The sequence below is a fragment of the Charadrius vociferus genome, unplaced genomic scaffold (genome assembly GCF_000708025.1).
Source record: "Charadrius vociferus isolate BGI_N301 unplaced genomic scaffold, ASM70802v2 scaffold111, whole genome shotgun sequence".
In the NCBI taxonomy this organism is placed as follows: Eukaryota; Metazoa; Chordata; class Aves; order Charadriiformes; family Charadriidae; genus Charadrius; species Charadrius vociferus.
In genome coordinates this window covers 5,173,647-5,192,267 of record NW_009647046.1, presented here as the reverse complement: position 1 = coordinate 5,192,267, position 18,621 = coordinate 5,173,647, and the positions used below count along the sequence as shown (strand labels likewise).

Sequence of the window (18,621 nt, the reverse complement as noted above, 5' to 3'; positions counted from 1 at the left end):
AATAACAGTATTAGAACAAAGCAGAGAGCAAGATGGAACTGAAACAGTTTACAGACAGACTGTCCACTCTTTATATTTTAGCAGCACCCTGTGGTCCGCCCAACCTCCTGGAGAACTTACCTTCCATGACCAGACGTTGACAATCATGTCATGCTGGTACCCCACTGAAACAATGTACTTGGAGCTGGGGGAGAAGGCCACGCAGGCCACGCCATACTTGTGCTCCTGCAGCTCAGCCACCTGGGTTCTCTCAGCCACATCCCATACCCGAACTGCTGGCATATGTCCGCTCTGGAGGGGACAAGAACAGACACAGAACAGGATATGTAACCACCGAGGTCAGTTCTGACAGACTGAAGCACACACATATGCGAAGGCTCGGAAAAAGATGTCTAGATGGTGTTTACAAAACAGGGTTAGAAGTTAGAACTCAGTTCCTTCGACTCTTTAAAGCCCAGGTTGAGACTGACAACGTAAGAAGTATATGCAGGTGTCTGAAAGAATTAATATGATCTCCTTCGCTTTAATCCATTTCTTGTGCTACTCACAAATCAGCCAGAGACCAGAATACCTTTAATGTACATCCCTGATCTTTACAATGGGAACTCACAGCCAGCTCATGAAAAGGATTATAATAGATCATATCTTGGGACTCAGTGAACCCAAAGGCCCTCACAGTCTCTGCTCTTAACACAACGTGGACACTCGAGACCTCAAGCCAGGCCATGCCGTACAAAAACATGACATGCTGTTTTGATAACTATCACACACCATTTGAGAGAAGCCTCTGGGAGACTAGCAGCATTATTTCTGTCACAAAGGTGACAAACAGATGCATCCTACCTGATAGAGTATGGACAGGGTAGTGTCAGAGAAAAAGACATTGAGGGAACAGAGCCTCTCATTTTACACTTGTTCTCCAGAGAAACAGAAGGTCATAGACTTCAGAAATGCCAGTTCAGCACCTCCTGCCAGACAATTCTATTCTTTTAATTGTTATTAAACCAAAATAAAACAAGATGAACAAGATGAGATGAAATACTGGCCAAAAACGTGCCTGAGGGGCAAATCCTACTCAAGAGCCTGCTTATGATTTCACATTGAAGTCTGTCAAAACAGTAGCTTGCAAGATAACATATCCATGGCAACATGGCAAAATGGTACCTTCTCTGATCAGTTTTAAGCAAGTAATTTGTGTGGGAGAGGCAAGTCTGATCACCAGGAGCAGTCAAAGCTTTAAAAACTCAGAATCATGCATGTTTTAATTATCTTGATAAACAGCTTTGCCAAGTGACTGCTTGTGGCCTGGAAAAATGCCGTGGTCAGATTTTTACTGCAGTTGGTACAGTTCTCCCTCCTGCAAGGCAGAGCTCAGGTCTCAAGGTGGCCGGCAAGATGTTACAATGAGCTGAATCAGCTGCTTTTCAAAGTGCTGTACTTAAACACATACACATATATGTGTGTATACATATACACATATATATACATACACATATGCGTGTATATATATACACATACGTATATATTTCCAAGCGTCTTAGCATACACCCCAAAACTTTAACAAATTTAGTTCATATTGCATCATTTAAAAAAATGCTCACCAAAAGAGAGCTCTGCACGATTCCTACAGATAAGGAATCCACGCCTCCACGGGGAGAAAGGGGGATGAAAAAAAAAAAGAGAGGAAAAAAAAGAAAAAAACTCCCTCTGTATTTGAAATATTCAAAAGACTTTTAGTATGTGTGTCAGCCAAGGACTAACTTCTGTGGTCTCCTTCCTGAAAAGCCAGCCATGCAGAAAACTAAGGCGTCACTAGGCAGAATTAGCATGAGGCTGCTAAAAGTGAGCTTGACAAAGTGAACTCAGAAAGCATTTCCCTATGGAATCACCCACAGGACAGAGGTTGAACTAAGACGAGACTGCTGACACCAGCAGGGGACACTACTACACCAAGTAGTAACTCAAGTATCAGACACGTGGGAGGATACTGAAAAGAGAAATGGTCTTACAACAGGGCACGAGGAGACATGTTTTGCGACAAGGCAAAAAAAAAAGCCTTCAAGTATAACTGGAAAGGCTTTTTTTTAAAAAAAAAAAAAATAAATCTGAACTTGCCATTTGCACCAAATAAGTTTCAAACTGAAAAGTTTAAGTTGTCGGCAAGAAAAATACCCACTTCATTTTTCACCTCTTTTCCTACTGCACAGGAAAAGAATAGAGAAACAGAGATTAAAAAAAAAAAAAAAAAAGAAAGAAAAATAAATAAAGGCACCAAAATAATCAGAACTGAACACCAGGGAGAAAAAAAAAAGTATTATGTCTATTTATATATTACATATTTTAATTTTAATATAAAGGGGGTTTTATTACATTAAGACTTCTAGAGTAAAGAGGCATTAAAGAAAATTACAGCTATAAAATCTCATGCTTTCACTTAAAAACTAATAACAACAACAATCTCTGATGCTCTAAAAGAAAATTTGTGTGTACTTTTTTTCCTGTGTCAAGGTAGCCTCCATCCCAAAACAGCGTTGTTTCTATCCTTGGCCTGATCCATGCAGGATTCAGGCCCAGCTTGGGAGCCACCCAGTGACATGGCAGCTGTAATCACAGTGGCTGCACTAGGAACCTCTGGAGTGAATAGCCTCCGCCTTGACAGCTCTGACACAGGGTTGGGACATACTTCTCTTCGTTGTGGCTGAGGATCAGAAGTGGACCTGTTTCACACATGCTCCCTCCCCACGTCTTACAGACGCATAGACTAGCAGTAAATTACCATTAATCACACACAAGAGCAGACTGAGCCCAACCATACGGGGGACAGTCAGCATTTCTGTGGATTTCTAACATCCAGCAATTCCAACCTCATGACACATCTTAAACTTCTAATGCAGAACAGACAGAAAGTGCACTCATCCTTATTTTCCCCCTTGGGCATGTTTGGAAAGAGGAAGCAATTGTCGCCCCGAGCCAAACATACAATGCCAAACCACAGGCACCAGCATCTTCTGTCACTATTCCTAAGGCTCCATTCCACATGCACTTTTCACTTTTTCCACAACACTGTTACTGGCTTCAATTACTTCCTGAAATCCTAAAGGGACAATGCTAAACTCAGACCAATATTAAGGACCATCCAACAACTCTTCATTGATGCTACAGCAGAGCCAAGCTGTGTGTCCTTCCACTTATTTTCACTCTACCTTCAGCCCACAGACACCACCCCAGAAGATCCATCCTCCAAGCCGATGAGAACACACAGGAAAGCTGCCAGCAGGAGCACCCAGAGCCACCCATAAGCCAGTAGGTCCATCCAGAGATGCCCCACTGAAATAGATTTGCTTGTGTCAAGGCAGCTCACTGGCTTGTTTCTTCTAAGCCACCCTCTGCCCAGCTTCCAAATGTGATGGACAAGGTGTACCCTCTCTCCTCTCACACTTACCTCTCCTGTAACCAAATATTTTCCATCTGGAGAGAAAGCAAGTGCTGTAATTGTTTTCCTAAAACAGAGAAAATGACACTGAGAAACATTTCCAACATGTGATTTCATTTCAATACATCATGACTGGGGAGTAGGTTGGGATGAACTGGAAAGAGGCTAAAATCACACATAACAGTCTGACACAATGGTTTTGCTTTACCAGAGGCCTAACACTTGCCATGGGGATTCCCTGCTGCCCAAGTCTCAAGGATCAGGCCTACAGCACTGGAAAAGTTCCAAAAGCCAAGGTTCATCCTTCTGCCTTTATTCCAGATGCAGGACCACATCCTGGTCCTGGCTTCAATAACAAGGTCATAGTTTCAGACGGGGAGCGGGGCAGGGGCGGGGGGCAGAATCAGATACCATGGAGTTCTAGTAAGACTTCCTCCATGCCATACCTGTTAGCAGTTCCTCATAGGATGACAATGTTTTAGGTGGTGCCTCATCAACAACAGCACCTCACGTTAGCAGCAATAGCACCTCACATTAGAAGGAGCTGGAGTCAAACCAGCAGGCAGCCTCTCCCCAAGGCAGCTCTCACTGAGGGGATTCAGCCTGGAACAACAGCAGCTCCTGAACTTCACTCAAGCTGTAAAAACCTCGAAATTCACCTCCCACAGAAAGCAAGCCCAGCTTAAAGCTTCACTCACCTGGAACTGTTCAGAATATGGTGTTGCTTATTTTTTCTAGGGTTGAACAGCACAACAACACACCTAGATGGAAGAAACAGAAGAACAAAAAGAATTGACGTGACCTTGTGTATAAAGGAAACCAAAGAGTTACCTCTGCTGGCAGACCAGCAGCCCCAAAAAGCTATTTCATCCCCTAACCTCACAGGCTGAGCTGGGGTTAACCAGAAATTGCAAAGGAAAAGAGCAGCCCAGAGGGGAATCACAAATTTCTCCCATGTTGAGGAGCAACATGTGCTGGTACCATAAATAACTACCTTTCTAGCATCTGGGAGCCCTGAGTCTCTGATTGCTCAAACTGGACAGAAAGGTTAACCATGAAAGTTTGTGCAATGGCCCTTATGAATTATGTCCCCTGACATAAAAGTGAGCTGGGCACCAAACCAGCATGCCTAGAACACAGTAAGGAGGTCAGGAAGAAGGAAAGAGCGGATCTTTCAGAAAAGCTCCTGGAGGTGGGGAGAAGAAGGGGAGGCAAAGGGGCTAACTTTCGGTGCCTGGCCATTACGCTCCGCAGGAGAGAAAAACTGTTGAGTATAGCACAAGAGGTGGCTGGCCCGTTAAAAGGCGAGATATATGATGCCAAAAACTACTGACCCAAGACACGCATCTGAATAAACAACTTGCTCAGGGGCTCTGCAGAAATTTCTCAGCAAGATGAACTGCCAAAGCAACCAGTAGTAAACGCCTGGTAAGCAACGTAAACACCTCCACTGGGAGCAAAACAGTCGCTGACTGCGGGGCAGGGAGGGACAAAGGGAGGGAGAAGAGAGGCCCAACTTCCCCACTGATCTTGTCCATGGCACATTGCCTTGGTGCCTCAGCCCACCACAAGAAGCCTGGGGCAGTCCCAAATATTGGAGCCTTCCCCATTCCACAAACACCTTACACACACAACAGCATTTGTCTCATAGCAGAGAGCGGCAGCCACCGGTAGCAGAAAACACACGGCCCTTACTGCCCCCTCCCAAAAGGGTAACTGTTAAGTGAATAAAAAGAAAGGAAAACTGGTCTCAGGTAGAACAGCAATTGCTCTAATGCCCTTGTGCCGTATCTCTCACTTCATCTCTGAAACAGAAGTTGTGGGTTTTGCCTGTCCCTCTGCTAGTACGCGCTGTCAGTGTTGGGAGAGTGCCGGCTCCTCCTTCACTGCGGTGCCAGGGGAGTGCTGTGGGATGCCCCTGCTCCACTGCCAGCAGCCCTCGCTGCGCTGGGGACTTCACTGACGTCACCATAGCACTGGGGCTTGCCTGCAACACGTGCCAGGCTACAGACATCAGTCAAGGGAAGGAACACGAGGATAGACAAGTAGAGGAGTTGGCCTGAAGCAGCCAAGCAGAAAGGCAAAAGCTGAAGCATCACAGAAACCCATTGCAGCACCTCAACTACAGACCTCACCAACATTTCAACATGGGCAGGACACACTCACATGCAGGGCTTTAGCAGGACTGAGCACACCTCGGTGCCGTGCTGCCCACGACAATAGCCGTGTCCTTCCAGGCCCCTCTCCGCACTCCCAGCAGCAAGCAGGGCAAGCAGTGCTGCAGGCATGGCTCAGGGTTGATGGGGACCTATGACATCTCTGGCACCTCTTCACCTAGCCCGGGCAGCTGACCTTTCCCTTGAAAGTCCACCCTGCCAGAACGGGTGTAAATTTTGAAATGGAAAAGAGAGCAGAAGAGAGGACTGACGCACCAAGACCTTGAGCTCAGAGTCCTTGGCTGAAGCTGTCACACTCCATTAACATTGCTAGCTCAAAGCGGACACTGTCAGAGGGTACCAAAGCTTTAACCTCCAAAGTACCAACTATTGACAAGGTACGTGCCCTCCCATTAAACTATTCTTCTCCACCCATGTCCTACCCGAAAGGCCGAGGCAATAAAGGCACCAAGCTTTCTTAATAGTTAAGGCAGACAGCCACGGTTAGAGAGGTAATTTTGTTGAAGAGCAGGGAAAATGTAAATAAGCATTTTTTTCAAACTCAGATTGATCCTTCTGCACTTCTTACCCTGGGGAACCAATATGGAGAGTTTCAAGTCAAAGCTATGCTATATATTTCTGAGGGATTACTGTAAAGAAGCAGGTGGTTTGTGATCCATTAGCAAGTCAGAGGAGGTTAAGCCTCGCAAATCACAAGATATGAAATAGGAAGTTAGCAGATGTGAAAATCTATCTAATCCCAAGCCTCCAGCTAATCAGAAAAGCAAAGCAAAACCCCATTATGTGGAGTTGGATAGGGTTAATGGACCAAAATCTTGCCGATTTATGACAGGGATGAATTGTGCTCAAAATAAGCTTCAAAAAAAAAAAAAAACCCCAAAAAACCCACAGAAAGAATAAAGGAAAGAGACAAAATCCTGGCAAAGACTTTCCTGTGCGGCTCTTAAATTTGTTACTGTTTTATTGTGAGGAACTCTGCAGAAAAACAGGACTTCAGAGAATTGAACGCAGTCTAAAACCACAGGAAAGATGCAAAAAAACAAACCATGGTCTTCAAACCAGGAGAGAAAACAAACCACTTCCTAGAATAGTATAGTGAACCACGAAGGTCCAGGGCTTTACCATTATTAACTTACATGACAGAGCCTTTGGCCACTTACAATCATGAATTTTAGCTCAACCACACTCCAGAGTGGGCTGTCTGCTGGCAGGCTTCCTCCCTGCTTCCAAGTCCTTGGCCAAGTCCAGTCCTCACAGTGAAGGTAAGAACCACCCAGCTCACACAGCAAGGCGAATCGACAAACCAGTCCAAGAGCCACATGGCTTCTAGTGCCAGAGCAGCAAACGTGGATATTTTAACTGTCTTTAGCCACCCCTATGTTTTATTCACTGAGTTTGACCCATAATTAAAAAACTCAATCTGAAAGGGGCCAGGGGGGAAGAGGGAAATAAACTACAGTATTTTCTTCCTGGTCAGCAAGCATTGATTTATGCCACAAAAAAGTAATTTTAACTCATAGGCTCAGTGAAATAAGATTGCACGTGGTTACGTTGAGCTGGAAGCTAACAGCTAACACAACTTGCTAATTGGTTATGACCTTCTGTACCAATAAAGTCATTTAGCCAGGATAAACTAGTCTTCTGGACTTGCTTTCTTAAATTAGCTGCTACCCAACAAAAGCTACCCCACTGCTATGCTGTCCCATGCCGATTTTCCACCATCACTCTCCTGTGTGCCATACACAAGGACAATGAAGACTCCAGCCAACTCCAAGGACACATTATCCAGCAGGATAGCAGGCCACAAACCATATTTTACTCCGGGATACAGATGCTGTTCTGGGAGTCAGGAGCACCTGACTTCAAAAACTGGTTCCCTCTCAAAATGCTTGGGAAGGTGTCTAGTTCACTCCATCTTAGACAGCACACCTCCTCAACAAGCAGAAATTAACTATTTCTAGCACTTTAATCTCTTCTGAGTGTTCAGGGCGGGTTCAATTGACTGCTCAGACACTCACAGCTCAGCTCAGTGTGGCCCCAGAGCAGCTCCCTCCACCCCACGCAGCCAGCAAGTTGTTCTTCAGCAGAACCTGCAGCGGTTCCCCAAACAAGGGGGCTCAGAGCCCATTAGTACTCTGAGCGTGCTCTGTTTTAGCAAAGGAAATTAGTCTAGCAAAATAAAGGGAATGGAGACAATGAATGGTCAGATCACTGACCCACGTACTCCACGCTGCCTCCAAGTCCAGTAAGGCTACCAAGCTCTCAAGAGACTCAAAGTATCTACTCCTTTCTGTTTATGCTGGCTTTAATCTTACAGCAGTTAAAATAATAAAAATAATTACCATGGAAAATTAATTGCATACAAGAGCACACACCCACCTATCCATCCTCCACCTTTGTCTGCTCCTTTACAAGACTGCATTCAACATTTTACAGCCAGAGGGATGGAAAGGGCGTGAGGAAACAGAGCACTCATGTTTTTGTTCCTAGTTTCCAATTGTGGATGTAGACCAAGGAAAGTACTTCAAACCTACACTTCTATAATGGTCACATCACCTCTTCCACCCACCCCACCCCTTTCCCAAACTGAAGCTTTCAAAACAAATTCAAGCTCGCAAGACACCTTTGTCTGAAGAGACCTTTTTAAATGCTAGTGTCAACATGCAAACTAAGACTAGCTCCGAAAGCACCTCACATAGGACCTCTACAGAGAGAAACACTGACCCTGGCACACACTAGCTATTTAGAAGGCAAACATTGTTATCACCCTTGTTTCAGCACAAACCCTACCTCCTCAGCAGCTGCGGGCAGCGCTTGATGACCACAGCACCTTTTTAATCCTGAAGTATATTCGGATTTCCAAGACATTTATAGAAACTATTCACAGCTGTATGGATTACTGCTGTACAAACCACCTATCAGCCAGCTGAGACCAAGTGTCCTGTCTGTTTGCACGCTGGTGCCTGCTGAGGCCATTGTCAATGGCAAACATATTTAAAGGTATTATTTCTACGTCTATGATGCCACCCAACCACCTTTAAGTACACCTTCCTGATGCAAACAGCTTTTAAAAACAACTTGGCTGTGGAATCTCTCCCAGTTCTCCTATTTCTTGTGGGATGATCAGGTGACCTCAAACACAAGGGAAGGACAGAATCAGCTCTCACAGCAATGTCAAAGGTTTTTGCAGACAACCTGAGCTCTCTCCATCAGGAAGCCCATTTGGGACAGCCAGCCAGAAAGTGGTGAGAGGTTCCTTGTAGAGCTTTCCATGAAGGCACAGCCCTATCTTATGTGTGCACCATACATGCAGATAAAAGAAATGGTGTTGTTTCAAAGGCGGGGGGGGAGTGTCAGAGCAGTTTCCATTGGCTCCAGCAAGAGGAAAAAAATAAAACAAAAAATAAAAGAAGCAATTTCCCTAAGCTAAATATAGGAGCGGAATGGACAGGAATTGGACGTCACTATCACATTTACATGAAGTATCTGACTCACTAAGTCAGCAGCAGTGGGTCACTCTATGCAGCTCCCCCCACCTTTATGTCTGCCTTTTCCTCTACTGGCTTCACCAAATCCTAGTTCCTGGGCATTTTACTCTTCTCCTTGTCTTCCTGTTTCCTCGCACATCCCTCTAGTCTCAGCTGCCTTCCCACAGCCACCTGCTTCTTCCTCACCCTTCTTCAGCAAGCTAATAAAAAACATATTTCTGCAGAAGTCAGTCTTCCTCTTTCCTTCCTCTGCAGGCCATGGTCTCCTCCAGGGCGCCTGGGAAAATTAAAAGCCTGTGATAGCATTCCTTTCCACGTTATCCATCAACTCAGCATTGCCCTATCTTGTGGGACACATGACTGGAGGCAGAGCTCATGGGTCAAGTCCTCCCCTCCTAAATATATGCAGCCTATGCTATAAAGAGGATGCTGTATGGAGGAAAGAAAATTCCATTAAGATGTAAAAACAAAAGTTGGCTTTCTTTTTTTTTCCCCCACAATATATTCCTTTCATGCTGCTGCAAGAATAAATGAAAAGAGCAAACAGTCCCAATCCCTTCAAAATCAGTCCATTTCTCAATTTCTGGCCCATACTCTGCTCTCTTCCCCCCACCCAGAGCTATTCAAATGAGAGCGCAATAGCTTCCTACGCACTAAATGCATGAAAAAGAAAAAAGACATTGATAAGAACAAAATCTTTTTTACACTGCACTGGTTGCCAAGGGAAGCTTGATCAGAGTGAAGCAGTGTCTACAAAAGCTGGTGTTAATTTTCTATGTGGCAACTCTTCCTGCCAAAAAGCTTCTTTAATTCACAGCCAGTACTGGGAGTGGGTTAACAAGGAGGAGAGAGGATGTGCACAGTGACTATGTAACTGAATAGGTATTTTCATGCAAGCTACATTAATTAAATGCATGCTGAGAAGAAAGATGTATCTGTTGAGAGGTTAAGATTTGGGTGTCGCTGCCTGAGCAGAAAAACCTTCAGAGCTCCCCACACCAATTCACGATCAAGAAGATTGGAAAGGTGGGAGCTTGAGAGATGCAGCTAAATTCACACTTCAGAAACCAACACAGGCTAATGAAAAGCCACGAATACTGAAGAAACCTACTTCATAAAAAAAAGTGAGCAATACATTTAGAGTATCGCTAGACTAATAGTATAGGAATTTCTAATTGCCAACCAGGGACATGTTTGTTCCGTTTAAAAGACTGTGTGGCGCCCCAAATCTGCAGGAGTGGGAGCTCAAACACACCACAGAACACGCTCTGCTCCAAAAACCATACAAAGAATCAGGCCAAACTAAAGTCCAATATCTTGTCTCCAAAAGCCCAGGCCTAGGGAAGAACAGGGCAGATTTTAAGATACTTGCCCAGACTATTCTCACAGCCTCCAGAAATTTGACATTCAGAGATATCTTAAGCCGGTGGGCACACACACACAAGAAGACCCACTCTGGAGACATTCAAAACCCGCCTGGACGCTGTCCTGTGTAACGTGCTGTAGGTGACCCTGCTCTGGCAGGAGGGTTGGACTAGATGATCTCCAGAGGTCCCTTCCAACCCTAACAATTCTGTGAATTCTGTGAATTCTGTGAATTCTGTGAATTCTGTGAATTCTGTGAATTCTGTGAAGAGGGAGAGCAGCACAGTAAATTGAGCAGAACTGCCAAGAAGGATTTGTAGGGATAATGCCCAAAGGGACAAGGGCAGCCTCTGCTCCCCCCACTATTTCAGCCTACTGAATTCCACATTGCCCATTGCATCGACTGATAGGGCAGATGTGTCCAGTGTGAAGGAACACAAGATGAAAGAGCCCAACAGCTTCTCTCTGTCTCTGCCCAGCATCACTTGTTTTGCACAGCCACAGGATAGTACTCTGATTAATATCCTCAGCTGAGGTCGGGTAACACCAGTGACAGCTCACTTCCTATTCAGCCTTCAACAGACTGAGACAGAAGAGCAAGCCATGCAGGAGAACAAATACTACGTCCCCAAACATGGGACCCTCAAAATGCCCCCCACCCTGGCAAAAAACCCACCAGTGCCTATGTGATCTGATGACACTGAGAAAAACAGGCAACATGCTGTCCCCACCACCTGGCAAGGATGCTGCCATCCTCATGATCTGCTGCTGCCAGAGTGGTTCATGCCTGTCTACATGTACAGGCTCTCCTGCAGATGAGGGGACAGAGCTAAGTGCCCAAGAAGCTTCTCTTCAGTTCCTGCCCTGCACAGGGCAAACACAAACTCCTGCTGTGCACGGCCAACAGCTTCCACTGGCAGCTCTCAACAGCACCTTTACACCCACCAGACTATATCTTTAAAACAACCAGCCGTGTCTCTGACCTCAAGCTGCAGATGGCAGAGAACAGATGCACAGATCTGAAAACACATCCAAAACACTTTAAAAAGACTTTAAAAAACACAAGACATAAATAGATTAGAAGATCCAATAAGGAGCAGAGACTGTGACTGTACACTGACCAATCCAGGGCCCTCTTCTGGCATACACATAGACACCACCGAAGTTTCAGATTTACCAGGAACACAGAGGAGAAACTGCAGGAGTCCTCCTGCCCGCCTCCTACCAGAGCGAAGGTGCTGCCTGCCCACAAGGACTGGCTGCAGTGATTTCGAGCAGGTTCAGCCGATCTTACTGCAACCTATCCTGGCCCCCCAGGAACTACCACACATGGAAAACTCCATCTCAGCATGGAAACCTCCAACACTAGGTTATTTCAAGCTTTCTTTTTAAGTGGGCAGAGCAGAAGAGGAGGAGGAGGAGTTTTAAAACTGGTGACCCTTCTGACACTGGGGAAACATAAGGCAGAGTGATGATTCAGGCTTAGACTCCATGCTTTGCACGAAATGGATGCAGGGACAAAAGACAGCCCGAGTCCTGTCTTCCACCAGGTAAATTGTACGCAACTCCACAGCAGCCATGCTGGAGCCAGAGACGCAGTGGTAGTGCCCTCAGGAGAGTGACGGCTTTTCACGGAGCCGCACAATAAGCAGGCACCTTTTCTGGGAGGCAAAGAGCTAAGCCAGACAGAGATTGTGAAAGACCTGGGCAAGAAGAGCGTGTGGGGAAAGCAGAGGGGAGAAAAGGGCTCAGAGGAAAACCACATAATTTAAACCAGCTTACCAACTGGGAATCATTACAGTTGCAAGGAAGATGAAAATGATTCCAGTTAATCGTTATGGCTCATGGCTGCCTAGTCACCAGTGATTCAGCAGGGACTTCACCTTCAAAACACCCCAATTCCCTTTGACACTCCAAAGCCAGGAAAGGAAAAAAAAAAAATCTCATGGATGAGAAACTAGGAATAAAGCCCTGCTCCAGCAGAACTGGGAACAGGCCATCTCCCCTGCCTTGCAGAATATCCCATCTCTCCTCCAGCCTGCAGCAAAGGTAGGTGGAACAACAAAGCCACGCAAAGTGACAGCTGCACATACACACACTGAATTGCCTGTCAGCTTGCACGTCTGACAAGCTTTAAAGGACATAAGGCATTGACAACAAATGCATATGCACACACACACATATATGTGTGTGTATATAGGTATGTATTCAGACACATGCATACATATGGCTCATGGCTGACTATAACACACACGTATAGAGTCCACGTTTCTCCCTCCCTCTCTCCAAAACCACTCAGTTCCCCAGGGGCAGGGAAGCAATGCCAGCAATACACCTACACGAAGCATTAAATCAACTGGGCTGGGAGTGGGAGTTGCAGAGCTGCATTTTATTTCAGCACTCTTGGCAAACACCCACTGAACACCGCAAATGAGCAGCAGTCCTGGGGGCTAGAGCAATGGGCAACTGATGATAGGAAGGCTGGAGGAATAAAAGGATTACCGAGACAGTTCACGACAAGAAAATGTGCTGATCAGTCACACAGGAGAGACTGAGAAGCAGTAGAAAACAGAGCCTTGAGCAGAACCTGGCTGGTCCCAGGTGCGACCAAGAGGGATGAAACAAGTAGCCTGAACACGGCTGAAAACCTGAAGAGCTTTGCATCAAGGCAGGGAATGCAACTTTTTCTAGGATGGATGCTACAAAATCACAGCATACTATGTTAATACTGGAGAAAGGACTTGTGTCCATATGCTGAGGTCTCCTCCCAAAGTTATGGCTGTCACAGGCACATCAACAAGTAGAAAAGAATAACTCTCCGTTCTGACAGACCAGCCAAGACACCTGCTTCGGGGAATCTCTTGCTCCCCAGTTGTGCTCCACCCATCCACTTGTTCTCAAGATCCAGTCCCTCTTCGATCAGCATCTGGCTGACAGCCCCCAGATTTGCCATTCTCGGCAACAGCCCGTAAGCTACGTACTGAGTCTGAAAAGCCTCAGGGTTCCTGGGCTCGCTCGCTCTGAACTTTTTTTGACCTGCCTGTAGCTCTGTTTTACTGGGTTGAGCTGTGACAGCAATTTCTCTAACTGACCAGGTGTCTATGGCTAATTTGTTTTACTTCTCTTTATCTTTGTGTGATACAACCATAGTTTTATATAAATACCAGTAACAAGCAGTTATTTTATGTAGACTGAGATATTTACAACTAACACCACGATGTAGTGGAGAGAAATGCAGGCATGGTATGATAGCAGAGGCCTTGAGACATGAAGATGTGGGATACAGTGCAGAGGAGTACAGGCATGGGGTGATAAGAGATGAGGCACATGCTTAGCAGCAGAGACCCTGTGGCTGTGAACAACTCGCCCATGGTCCGTCAAAGAAAAACAGACCTGGAGCTGAACAAAACATATCCAACATGCATGAAAGACATCGTACATAATGAATTCAGGAGCATCATGGAGCTGCAGACCGACTAAGAAAGAGAAAGGTGTGAAAGTGCGTTAGCAAACATATAGAAAATGACCCAGTGGACCTTGGAGTGAGGAAGAATCCAGCAATATCCACATCCTACTCCTACTCCTGAAAGGCTACAAAGGCTGAAGATTTATTGTGTTACCCTCCAACATCTGACTTTAAAATCCAGAGGAGCAACAGAAGGGTGAGTGTAGCACCAAGAAAAACTAACAGAAATGAAGAAATGTGTTACAGTTTTAGTTGCATTATCACAATTATTGAGAGTTTTTCTATACAGAAGTATTCTAATGCATTATGCTTTCTTTTTCTGTAATAATTAGTGGTAGAGTAAAATGATTCTTGAATTAGAGTGGTAAGAATTCAGTTATACTGACAATAAATTCTTGCCTGTTTTATTTATATATATGGGCTGTGTGTGTATAGAAGGGGTGCTTCCTCTGTCCTTACAAACAAGACTGAGCGTAACAAAGCCCAAGGGGAGTGCCTTGGAGAAAAGAAAATGCACAGATCTAGGAGAAGCAGCAGCAAGGAAAGACAAGTTGAAGGAAAGAAAAAAAAAAAGGAAAGAGATTAAAAAGCCCAGGAAAACAGCAGTTCAGAGGGAAAGGCAAGAAAGACAGAGATAGAGAGAAGCAAAGTTTACAATAAAATTCCTGCAGAATAAATGAAATCTGCCATCAAGCGCTCAGCAAATTTAGCTTTCCAGCTCAACAGTGTAAGGAGCAAAGATGGGAGCTCCCCCTGAAGTCACCCTACTGGGAGCAAGCAGCTCCCTGCAGAGATGTGCAGACCCAGCTGGGCTTATATGGGAACATCTGGCTCTACACTTCAGGTCTGCACAGGCTTCTCTGCAAAAGCACATCCCACCACACCACAAAGCCTCAAAAGCTGAGTAAGTGTCTTCCTTTAAAATCAAGTCCTACAGGAAAAACATACCCTGCTTGCAAGCAATTGGTCAACACCTCCGTTTCCAGCAGCAAGTGCAGCCAGAGTATTCCCTCATTGTGCCTCAGCAGCTCAGGAGCAGGGAGAAAGATCTACACATCAAACTAATCATCTGGAGGAGACAAACATGATAGCACATGGCAGATGCCTCAGGGCTTTAATTGTTTTACCATGAGCAAGTAGTGTAGTCAATATCAAAGTGGCATCAATCAAAGGAGCAACCCAAAAAGTAATACAATTTAACTCTCTTCCCCTTCTCATCTAATTAACCTTCAGAAAGAAGCAGATTGAGGCAGGTCTGTCCCTCTCCCCACCACCATCTCCCTAGGGAGGATGGCTACACGGAATGTAAGGCACTGGGCAGGCCCCTCCAGTGCCCGCTGACCCGGCACTTATCTCTCCTGTGTTCCAGAGCAGATGGCAAAAGCCCCCACTGCGGCAGGGAAACTGGAGCAGCTTTTCCCCTTGAATGCTTCAGTAAGCACAATCCCTGCTCTATCTCTGTAAGAGTGTCAGAGACAAAAAAAAAAAAAAAAACACACACCAAAACCAAACCCACTTCTTCGAAAGCACAGAGTTAAATAATCACCCGCTCCAAATGGTCAGTTGTTTTCGGCTCCTCTAGGCATGGCAAAGCTCACAGTTGCCTTGGGCAGCAGGCTGCCAGGGCCAGCAAAAAGGCCATAAAGCTTCCTGCCGGCCCTGCCTATTCGGAGCCCTTTGAGGTCAGGCTGGCAGATGCTGGAAGAAGGGGCAGGGGCAAGCCTGCTTCTGCCCCCAGCTGCTCTCGGTGCCACAACCCACGGGAAGCCTGCCATGGCTCCCAGGCTCAAACGCCCAGAGCTCTCGCTGGCTCCCTGCCTCAGCCCCACGCCTCTCAGAGCAGGAACAGCTCAGACATTGCCAGATTGGCAAAATTCAATTCTGCCTATGTTATCTTCTTAGGAACCTTGTGACAACCCTAGCTTTAATGGAAGATGAAAATTTACTTCTGCTTTTCCTGTATCTCAGCATAATATAGAGCATTTTAAACGCACCAAAATTTTTCTTCAGAGAAACTAATGAGCATCAGTTGTCAGGAGATCTGACAAGACAGCCTTCCTGAAAGGAGAAGCAATCATGATAAAACCCAGTTTTGCTTTCTCATATCTCTACATCTCTTGTCACAGAGAAACGTGGCTGGGTTAGACTCCAAGACTAAGAAGCATTAGGTCAGCATTGCAAAATCATAGCAACTGATACCAAAGGCAAGGAAGTGGTTGGTATGAGCTCTGTCACTCCTTGACTGCCAGCCCAAAGAACCAGGTTCAGGTGCACAACAGGCCAGTGTACACGTGTGTGCATGTTGCGGGGCACGGCTTCCAGCGCAGGGCATGGCTTCCAGCGCTAGCCCAGCAGGGAGGGCCAAGTCCGACATCTGGTTCCTAAGCAATAGTCAGGGCACTTCTGGGCTTGCTTAAAATAAACAAAATACACCGCCTCACGGCACTTCTTAGCTATCTAACAGGATGCTCTTTCACCTTTAACTTGTTGCCTGTCTGACATGGACTGAAATCTGAGACCACCTACAGTGCCACATTTTCCAGGAAGAGGAAAAGGATGGACTCCCTGTTGTTCACACCTGGTGATGGCATATGCCCTTTGGACTGTATGTACTTCTTTTAAGTTAAACCTCTGTGATTTGTGTCAAGGTTGCCAGGAGACACAGGGCCTGTTTTGAGATTCTTAGAAAGGGTGGAGCTCAGCTGAGGCGGCTGGTATCTCATTTTCATCCCAGACTTCGCTATTCAGTCCCCATTCCCCCCCCCCCTCCTCACTCTTATGCAAGCTCAGGACTTGGCTCAGGAGCAAGTCCTGTTGCCACACCAAGGCGCTGGTTGCTAAGAGGTATAACTGCTGGAGAGATAGAGAGCAGGTAGAGGAGAGAGCAGGTCGCTACCTGCAGGTACACAGGCTTTCGGGCACTCCTGCTCTATGCCATTCCCCCTCCTTTCTCAGGCAATGGGCAAACCCCAGGGGCCTGCAGAGCTTCAAGCTGAGAAAAGGCCTACATATTCCAAAATAGCCAAGGCAGCAGGAGTTTTGCAACCACTCCTCTTCCCTATTCCACTAGCACACTGAGGCTTTCCAAACCTGTCAAAGCTTCCCACTTACAGAGCTCTACCAGAGTGTTTAGCTCTGTTATTAAATAAAGCAGACACGCTTGTTCTCTCCCTTCAATTTCTTTGTGCATAAACTGCAAGTGACCCTCACCACGGGACTGCTTTTTCTTTTTTGCCTTTTTTTTTTTTTTTAAATAATGACTTCCCTTTAGTTCACATGCTGGTTAATGCGATCAAAGCACAAAGTAACCAACTAACCATCTACATGGGATTATTTCTAGCTTGCCTCACAATTTAAAAATCAAATTGGTACGATTGGCACAGTGAAAGATTGAGGACAGTCAGTGTTTCTCTTAATAAGCAGGTTAAAGTCAGATATGACCAATATAATCATTAAAACAGTAACTGTTGTAGCTATTCTGACAGGTATGATAACACTCTCCTGTTGAGGGAACTGGAATATTTGCCCTGGAACTAGGATGGAAGCAGTAACAAGCACGTGCTATATAGTGCTCCCTAATAGTTTGTCTGGCAACCCAAACAGCAGCAAACTTGCAGGACACCCCCAAGAAGTCCTACCTTTCCCTGCTCACAGCCTCAGGAATCTAGCACAGAGAAGCTTCGAGGGCAGTCAAGTGCTTTTTCTTTGTCACAAGAATTTTCATTGCAGCTTTGCAAAGATAAAAGCATTCCCATTTCCCTGCTCTCACTTTCTTCATCACTAGCATTTTTGGCAACAGCAAGAATCCACACTCTAATATAAACTTTCTTGAGAGCTCAGCTAATACTTCTGGCCCCCCAACACACACTGCACAAGCAGTGCCTGGACCTGCCACACCAGTTGTGTGAGGCAGTGTGGGACTGAAGCTACCTAACTAGACTTGCCCTACTCACACCACCAAACTTTATTTACAGCTCAATCACACCACCGCAGCATCACACACGGAAAGAAACGCCCTCTCCACGATCTCCCATCACTGGAGGTGAGAGCACATTCACACTGCCTGCACGCACACTGCAGGCAAGGAGCCTTCCTTGGCCAAGAATAAGGGTCCTGCAATTCATTCTTAGACTAAAAACCACCCCCGACTTCATTGTCAGTTAAGCACAAAAGTTGCTTATAGTTAACACAATTGTGTGCCATGCTGTGGTACCGAAGGGTCAGAGTTCAAAGGTATATAGTATGGAAGAGGAGAGGGGTGGAACAAGAAAAGCTTTTACTTATTTCTTTGAAGTAATCAAAGAAATTGCACATAAAAACGCACTGATGTTCAAAAAAATGCAAAATGCACCACTGAAGAGACACCTATGCAACCTCCACCCAATTTCCTTCCACAAAATCATCCTGGGAGCATTTCTTTCCACCACCACGCCATTCTGCTCTCCTGTCTCTGTCAAGAACTGGGATTGCTCAGCACTGGGACCAGGTACAAAGGAGGACACAGAGGCAGTGGAGTCGGCAGCAACTGATATTCTTTGCCTTCACCACGTCCTTAACTTTCTGTATATATACCTACCACAATGTCCCCTGAGCTTATGTCCCATGTGTGGGACCAGCTGTGGGATGTGCAGCAGGAGCAGCACACTGCAGAGGTTCTTAAGAAGCAGTACATCATGTCTTTGTGGACTTTAA

At 45.8% G+C, this 18,621-nt stretch overlaps 1 protein-coding gene across 2 annotated transcripts in view; it reads right to left on the bottom strand.

Annotated features, from left to right (window-relative positions):
* Window positions 1-18,621, bottom strand: part of MAPKBP1 (mitogen-activated protein kinase binding protein 1) — a 103,207-nt gene that overhangs the window by 41,041 nt on the left and 43,545 nt on the right. For both annotated transcript variants that reach the window (XM_009895692.1, XM_009895691.1), the window contains exons 3-5: window positions 4,132-4,194; window positions 3,443-3,500; window positions 121-291 (exon numbers count right to left, since the gene is read on the bottom strand). In XM_009895692.1, the coding sequence (XP_009893994.1) occupies window positions 121-291; window positions 3,443-3,500; window positions 4,132-4,194 (292 nt within the window). The remainder of the gene's footprint in view (window positions 1-120; window positions 292-3,442; window positions 3,501-4,131; window positions 4,195-18,621) is intronic.